Source organism: Dipteris shenzhenensis, chromosome 28 (assembly GCF_047967505.1).
Source record: "Dipteris shenzhenensis isolate YYH24624 ecotype China chromosome 28, Dip_SZ_1.0, whole genome shotgun sequence".
NCBI classification, from domain to species: Eukaryota; Viridiplantae; Streptophyta; class Polypodiopsida; order Gleicheniales; family Dipteridaceae; genus Dipteris; species Dipteris shenzhenensis.
In genome coordinates, this window is record NC_141623.1 from 48,609,838 (window position 1) to 48,618,394 (window position 8,557).

The 8,557-nt window shown below is 38.8% G+C and overlaps 1 protein-coding gene across 1 annotated transcript; it reads right to left on the bottom strand.

Annotated features, from left to right (window-relative positions):
• Nucleotides 1-5,447: 5,447 nt before the first annotated feature.
• On the bottom strand, nucleotides 5,448-6,197 carry LOC147883657 (uncharacterized). Its single transcript, XM_087399552.1, has 3 exons — nucleotides 5,876-6,197; nucleotides 5,703-5,787; nucleotides 5,448-5,574 (listed from the first exon to the last, which is right to left on the bottom strand). The coding sequence occupies exons 1-3, from the start codon at nucleotides 6,195-6,197 to the stop codon at nucleotides 5,448-5,450; spliced, it is 534 nt and encodes a 177-aa protein (XP_087255678.1).
• Between the last annotated feature and the right edge of the window lie 2,360 nt (nucleotides 6,198-8,557).

An 8,557-nucleotide genomic window follows, 5' to 3' on the forward strand; every position in this document is an offset into this window, starting at 1 on the left:
ATCAACTTTAAAAGATCAGAGTATCAAACATGTGCTTCTTCCAAATCCTACCAAGGTATGGAAGTTAAGAGGTTCACTCAACTAGCAAGTAGATGATTTTCTTGGGCATTGGTTGCACATTGAAAATATTTATGAAGGTAACAAAGGTAGCATTGTGTATAATCCTTGGAACAATTTTTTTGTTGATCTTGAATAATTAGAAAGAAGGATGGCTGAATTCTATGGAATTACATTTGAAAAGTGCCAAGGACGGCTTATATTTGTTATTAAATTAGATGAATCTGAGATTTTTAAGGAAAGAAAGATTGAAAGAGTGACCATCATACTTATGAATAGAGCTCTTGATCCACCAATAACAAAAGCAAACTCAAAGATATTTCAGTGTACAATCAGAGAAGCACATTTGGTAGTTCGGTGCATTTGAGGTAAGCACAAACTTGGACTTTAAATGGTTTTCCATATTTAAAATGTGTTGATGTCTAATTCTATTTATATTGCCTTGATGCTTTAATAGAGAAGGATTCTCCAATGGTAGGTTAATACAGAGGACCACCAAACATTATTTTGGGTGTTCCACAAAACAGAAATACCAGCAATCATCAAAAAACAAGTTCAAGGAGGACAACTTCATGTCGAAGGAAAATGCAATTTTCAAGTTGATTGGCATACGGCAGGGGACCTCAAGACCCTAAAATGCATGTTTAACATAAGAAAAGGAAGTAATTCTAAATCTCCATGCCTTTACTGCAAGGATCCATCCCATGTCATGGATCCCAAATGGTGGAGGAGAGCTCCTAATAGGGATAACATTGATCCAAATTCAAAGCAGCCTTGGACATCCCTTTGTGTTATGTCCATATTTGCAATTTGCATACTTTATGTCAAATCATTGAAATTTTGGTTTTTTAATATATCGGAATTTCTTGGAAGCTTCAACCTAAAAAGCATAGGAAAAAAGTAATTGTTGCTTTAGAAAAAGTATTATCGGGCATGGGTCTTCATGGAGATGTTCATATTGTAACAGACCTTAAGAAGTCAACAAATGGAAAGGATGTTCCTCGTCAAACCATCAATTGGTGGAGTCAATGCAAGAAGGCTTCTGTCAGAACCACAAAGAGAAGGAAAGCTTGGTAGACAGTCGAGATATGTTTTGAGGGTGAGATATGGCCTCTGGAAGCTTGTGAGAATCTTGTGAATAATGTTGTCAAAGATGATGAGGTAGATGGTGTTGCTAGATATGTGAAAGTAGAAGTATGAAAATCGTTAGACAAGCTATTCATACTTTGTGACAAAAATACATGGACCAAGAGTGATGACCCTTTGTTAGAAGAGGAGCTTAAAGCTTTTGGAAAGTCGATGAAACAAGCTTGGACAAGTTGCAACATAACACACTATATGGTAAGCAAAACTAATTTGTCCTATAAGGTAGATGCCTTTGGTACTTGCCAAGCACAAAATAGCGACTTAATATTTATGTAATTGCAGCATATTATCTATAACCATCTTTTGTATTTTGTGAAAAAGTATGGATGCCTTGCAATTTGGTGTACACAAGAAATGGAGAAGTCTCATTACATTGCAAGAAATGTTTTTTTTGTACACACAACATTTTGGAGGCGCAATGAAGGCAAATAGTCTCAAATAAGCATTTCAATGATTTTACAGATGTATACTACACAGGTACAAATAAAGAAAAAAGTTGCATTATCACAAGTTAAAATTGCCTTCAACATGGCATAAAAGAGAAGAAGAAGTCAAATTCTGGACAACTCAATAGCTGCCCAAAAACATGTGGAATGGAGGCAGTCAAAGATCTTTCTGGATCACAAATGAATTGATAGAACTTAAAGTTTTATCAAGAAATGCATCAGTGTACAACCTATTCGAAAAAAATAAAAACTGTATGATGTATTTCAAGAAATTTAATACAAATTCAATGTTCACTATCTTTTGTTGTAGTCCTTTGTATCAATGGAAAATACAACATAACTGGTTTTCACTCTTTTTCTTATTTCTCATCAACCCCTCCTTCTATCTTTTTAGCCTTTGGAGTTGAGACTGACTCTCTTAACCTTATAAGATGGTGTTTCCCATAACCATCAAGATGTATAGGATTTTTAATTCCATGTACTAGAGCATATGCACTGTAGGTGAGAAAGTAACTTGCCCTTGAGCATTATTGGCCTTGGGCAGTGCCCAAAAATGTCCAAGGTAGATAATATCTCAATTAATATTACTTTGTCTTTTCACTAGTTCACTTAGTAACCACCAAGAAATATTGACAAACATTTGAAAAAATAGAAAGCACCCTCTCCATTGTTGCTTAACTGCCTATGGTAAATTGAAATCTTGGTGGAAGACATCTTTTTGATATAGTGTGAAAGGGAAGACAATTGTCCAAGTCCCCTTTCTCTACTCCCCATGGATCTTTTATGAAAACAATCATCTTCAATATACAAGTGCAACATCAAACAAACAATGAGGAGAAAGACTTATGCTAGCCATAATAAAAATGATTTAGCAAAGAAAAGAATGATAGCGTACCTAGATTGAAAGTCTTATCATTTGTCTTCTTGATATTTGTGGCTTTTTTAAAGCACATAAATGGGGTGTCCTTGGGGTCAAATGTATCTTCAAGAATCATCAACTCATCATCCTCAATTCTGACCTTTTTGTCTCAATGACAAGCTTGAGCAATCAACACAATGGTGTAATCTTCTCATAGGTCAAAGAGAATGAGTATGTCTAATAGTAGATAATATTATTGACCTTGAATAGTAAAGGATGGAAGCATGGGGACAATAGGATTACATGTCTCAAAATCCAGTCCTTCAATAGATACTGCTCCTTTAAGTGTTTCTAATTTCAAAGCTACAAGATCCAAAGATGCAGCCTCTTTACTCTTTTCCTCAAGATTAATATATTGCTCTTCTAATGCTGAGCCTCGCAAATTTGTCATCTTTTTCTTCAAAAATTGTTTCTTCTTGAGGATCTTCCTTAGGCTCTTCTGGTATGTCTTCAGGAGCTCCATAATAAACATGTAGGAACATAGCAAAAGAAAGACTCTCTTCTAAGAGTTTGCATCTTCTAGCACTTCTGCTAAAAAATCTCTATTTGTCTCCAATATGGCAGCTTAATCCAGCTTTGTTCCACATCTCATAGAAAAGATGAAAATCCTGTTGAGCATCAGACTTCTCTAGAAATTCAAAAAGCAACAACTTTGATAGCTTCTCGTCTTCCTCTAAGGCCTTTCCTTGGAACGGGATTGCCTGTTTTGCAAATGACATCCCTTTCATACTTGTTTTCTCCTTTTCATCTTTCATCTCTTTCATGTATGTACTTTGCTCTCTCTTTTTCTACAATCTATTCTTCTTTATTGGAATTTGGGATCTTTCTTTTACACCTTGCATCAAGAATTGAAATATTTCCTCAATATTTCTCTCTCTCTCTCTCTCTCTCTCTCTCTCTCTCTCTCTCTCTCTCTCTCTCTCTCTCTATATATATATATATACTCTCTCTCTCTCTCTCTCTCTCTCTCTCTCTCTATCTATATATATATATATATATATATATATGGCATCATGCCACAACAACACAAAGCAACTATAGACATGCAAAATAGCAGGTGCGTTTATAGGCGCTATTCAAATAGAGAAATTATGGGTGCGTCTAATAGCACATCTATTGGCACGTCTATTAGTGCATCTAATAGCGCGTCTAATAGCGTGTCTATTAGCACACTTATTAGCATGTCTACCAACGTGTCTACATAGTGAATTGGATGCGGATTTAGATGCAAAACAGAGAATACAAAAAGTGAGATTTTGGGGCAGCTTGATAAATGTACATCACTGCTTTCCAAACATTTCCCATGATTACCAAACTCTTACCAAAGCACGTAATTTTAACAAAAATATCAATGCTTTTTTGCAAACCCATGCCACATATACAAAAATTGAGGTGAGGAGAATGAGACGATATGTAAAATAGTTTTGCCGATATCAATGATGGGCTACGGTTCAATCTCATCCTCAATGAGATCAACCCTTGCCAAACTATCTACTTCAAAATCCAAACCAGTGTTGAGATCTACAAATACATTCTACCCACTACTACTTGTGCTACTCATGTGCTCATCGAAATCAGCATCACCAATGGTAAGCTCGTCCTCACGAGTAATGGCCTCAATATCTGTATCTCCGATCTCATGATCATTCTCCTCTCACGTATCACGGTCATCATCACCTCCGTGGTGATGATCATCCTCCATACGCTCCATATTAGTAAATGTACTATACGTATACATCCCTTTGGAACGTGCCGTAATAGGTATGACATGCCACCATCTATTATTATCCACCATTGGGTGATAGACAACCTAATTCAAACACAAATACAATCATGTTATTTTCCTTGCATCGAAGGTATCAAATATTTAAAAGTGAGTATTTTTATATGTGTGTACAGTACTTGTTCACGTTGTTGCGATAGTACTAGTGTGTCCTTCTTACTTTGCCAAACTTTGTGGAGACAATAGTTACAAAGCCACTTGCATGGCATTTGATTGTTGCATTAGGGTCTCTTTCCACCACGTCCTTAAACCACTTTACATCTAAAACATACACAAAGAAGCATCGAAAATCAAGCTTGATAATATATTGGATTATGCCACAATAATCATCCATGGCTCCATTGGCTCCCTCAAAGCTAGCAATGATGCTGCAATCTTGTGTGTTTCTCTTATCATCAATCCGTTGTGTTCGAAAATGCTTGCCCTCACACCATATAGCATTGAACATAGTATACTACACCAAGACAAAATCAATTAAATAAGCAATCTAAATTATTGAAAGCTCCTAACTTATGCATAACATTCTATATGCTGACCTTGCTCATGCATCCCCTAGCATACTCCCATTCTTCCATTGTGATATGCATCCCCTCGTCTCTCTCTGCTCTCTCCATTTCATCAAGTAGCCAATCCACATGAATATCCTTTGGAAGTGCTCTTAGATACTGAGGGTATGGCACACGAGATCCGTGGTGTGTACGAAAGAGGGCCCTTTCTTCTTGTCTTCTTGCCTTTGCATCCTCGTATCTTGTCACCCATCTTTTCATCACATCACTATTAAGCATGCAATAGAGGTTGATATTATTAAGCAACTCCGTGTCTATTACTTTGATGCGTCCTTTCCCTTGAGGCACAATAGAGGTCATCCTTAGGTCTGCATCATCTCTCCATAGTCATGGGAGAGAGCTATCCACATCAATAAGAAACTCAGAAATATATACAAGTGATTCTTGTACCAACCAACCCTCAGCCATTCTACCTTCGGGCCTTGCATTTTGTCTCACGAAACCCTTCAAGGTCTTCATGAAGCGCTCGAGGAAGAACAACCATCATGCATGTACAGTACCGCATATAGCAATCTCATCCACGAAATGCACTATGAGATGTAGTTGGATTGTGAGAATAGAATGTGGAAATGTCTCTTCCATAAAGAAACAACCTCCACTGACATAACTCGAGCATTCTCAAGCGTGGTGGGATCTATTTCCTTTGAGCTCACATACCTAGAAAGAAAAAAGTACGCAATATTAGCAATATGAACACCTTGCATCCTGTAAAGTACCTCACAAGCTCACCGAGAGCTCGCCCATGTTGTAAATACAATATTCACATTTTGTATCCTGTAAAGTACCTCACAAGCTTGCCCATCTTGTAAATACAATCCTTCACATCCTTCGATGCACTGCGAGAAATGCTAGTAGGTAGTATGAATTGAACACACGAGGAATGATTGATTAGTTGCTTCTAATTCACTCACAAATTTGGAAGGAAAAATATATTATGCACATAAAATACTTACTTGGAGCATCTTGTGCCAATCATGATATTTCAAGCCATATAATTGCTCTACACCTCGTTTCTTGCTCTTTGTGAAGGCCCCCTTCAAACACCTCATGCATCCGATGGGGGTACGAATGATAGTGATAGCATGCTTCACCGCTACCATCTCTAGCTTTGATAACCTCCACGGTGCACGAGGTAAAAAAACACGTCCATTTGGTCTCTCTTGTGGCCAAGCTTTATGCATCCTCCCTGTGGTGCGTAGATCCTCCCTTATCCCTGTGGAATCTCGTGTCCCATTCAAATGTTCCCAAATGGTAGATGCCACATTCTTGAAGATATGCATGGGATCAAGCAAGTGATTGATCTTGAGGTGGGACCAATATGGTAAACAATAAAAATGGAGTATCTAAACAAAAGAAAGTGTTAGCGGGCAATCTTTATTTCCAGCCAATATAGCACACAATAGTTATAAACCCTTACCGGCTCATGCCAAGTGGTGGAGGAGTCATGGAACCGTCCCAAATTCTCATCCAATCTCCTGCAGTGAGTGATTGTGGGGGGGCTTCATTCCAAGGAGCAACATATCTAGGATGATCAGGTGGGAGAAATCGATGGTGATTCTCATAGATGACCTTATTCAATGCGTCTGCCCATGAGGCAACTAGTGAAGGACCACAAACAGGACATGCATGGTAATCCGATGTAGTGAGACCTAAACAATAGATGCAATTAAGAGTTGAAGGTGGGTTTAGGGTGCCACATCGGTTGCCTACTCATAATTAAAAGTGCAATGCTTACCTGAACACTCGCCATAGCCTGGGAAGTCATGCATCATCCACATCAAGACTGCTTTGTAGTTAAAGTCTCGTGACGAGGGAGGCTTGCTCACATCATGCACCTCGATACCTCTCCAAAGTATCTCTAGCTTGTCAATCAAAGGCTCCAAATAAACATTAGGATTTTTGACTTTATGTTTCCCTGGAATTAGAAGGGATAACATAACATGTCCTTTCTTAATAGCCATAGAGGGTGGAAGATTATAATTCACCAATATCACTGGCCATACACTGTAAGAGGTGCTTTTGAGACCAAATGGGTTCACACCATCCATATCCAATCCAAGTCTCAAGCTCCTAGGTTCTTCCTTGAAGCTTTGGCCATGTGTCTTCAATATGCTTCCACGTAGAAGTGTCTACGGGAGTTCTCCATTTGCCATCAGTTGATCGATGGGAGGAATGCCATGACATGAGCTCTGCAATGGATTCGCACTTGAACATATGTTGGATGCGAGGGATTATGGGAAAATGTCGCAGAACCTTACAAGGAACATCCAAAGTTTTGAGATCTGCTCTATATCTTTTCTCTGCACAAGTAGGACACTCTCTTGCATCCTTATGTGGTCCACGAAACAGAACGCAATCGTTGACGCATGCATGGATGTGCTTGTAATCTAACCCTCCAAGAAAGGTCACATGTTGCCTTGCCATATCTCTTGACGTCGATAATTTATTCTCCCTTGGAAGCATTTTACACAATAGCCTGCACGTGAAGACCATAAATGAGGAAAAGCATTCGAGTAATTGACCTACTAGCATAATTCACCATGTTTGCAAAATAGACTTTAAAGCTTACTTGAGTAATGCATTCAAACTTGCATTGCTCCATCCATAGATGGTCTACAAGTTTAGTAACTCAAAGGAGGCACGTAGAATAGAGAATGTGCACCCCTCAAATAGTGGAGTCGATGCTACAGTAAAAAGATAATCCTGCTCCATGCTATCATCCCTCCCTTCGGATTGATGGACATATAAATCCCGCACCATATCATCAAACATATCCTCCTCCACGGCCTCATGAGGTAATGGCGGAGGGCTACAATCACCATCACTCCATGCATCCATAATGGTCCCTCTTGAAGATCCCACCTCATATCACCAATGCTTCGCCTCCTCACGATGAGCATAGGGCAACATATGCGGGTGTGGCACTACATCCTGTATCAAATTAAAACAGGATCATAACTCAAACACATGAACACCCATAAGTATCTCAATCAACCTTAACTCTTTAACACTTACCATATTTATGGTTGCATCCCATTCTCCATACTTTGAGACGTGATTGAGTGTAATTCTACGTGCACGATACATGTTTCCTCGACATCAATCACACATACATTTGATTTTTTGCTCCAACCATATTTCGCGATGGTGGATACGGAGGGATTCATCCTCACTGGAGCTACTTGTTGAAGATGAAGACATCCTACAAATAAACAACCCAAAAAGTTTTCTCTTGCATGAGTTGTAAATGTTAAAAACGGTGGCACATCTAAAAGCGCATCTATACTATGGTGTGCATCTATAGGTGCATCTAAAAACTGTGGATGTGTTGATAGATGTGCATATAGATGCGCTTTTAGATGCGTAGACTATGAGCTAATTTTCAAACCTACTTTTAGCGCGCTTGCTTTTCTTCACATAGTTTTAATGTTGCGCGGCTTGCTTTGCTATTCACAGACACAGCTTCGGGCATCCACACTTATCTCCAAGCATCCACACTCATCTCCAAGCTTACACAATCATCCCCAAGCACACAAGAGAAGAGTGTGAACAAGGAAGAGAAGAAAGAGAAGTAGAGGGTGAACAAAGAAGAGAAGAAAGAGAAGCAGCTTTGAAGAAGGACACGAAGCTTCCATACCTC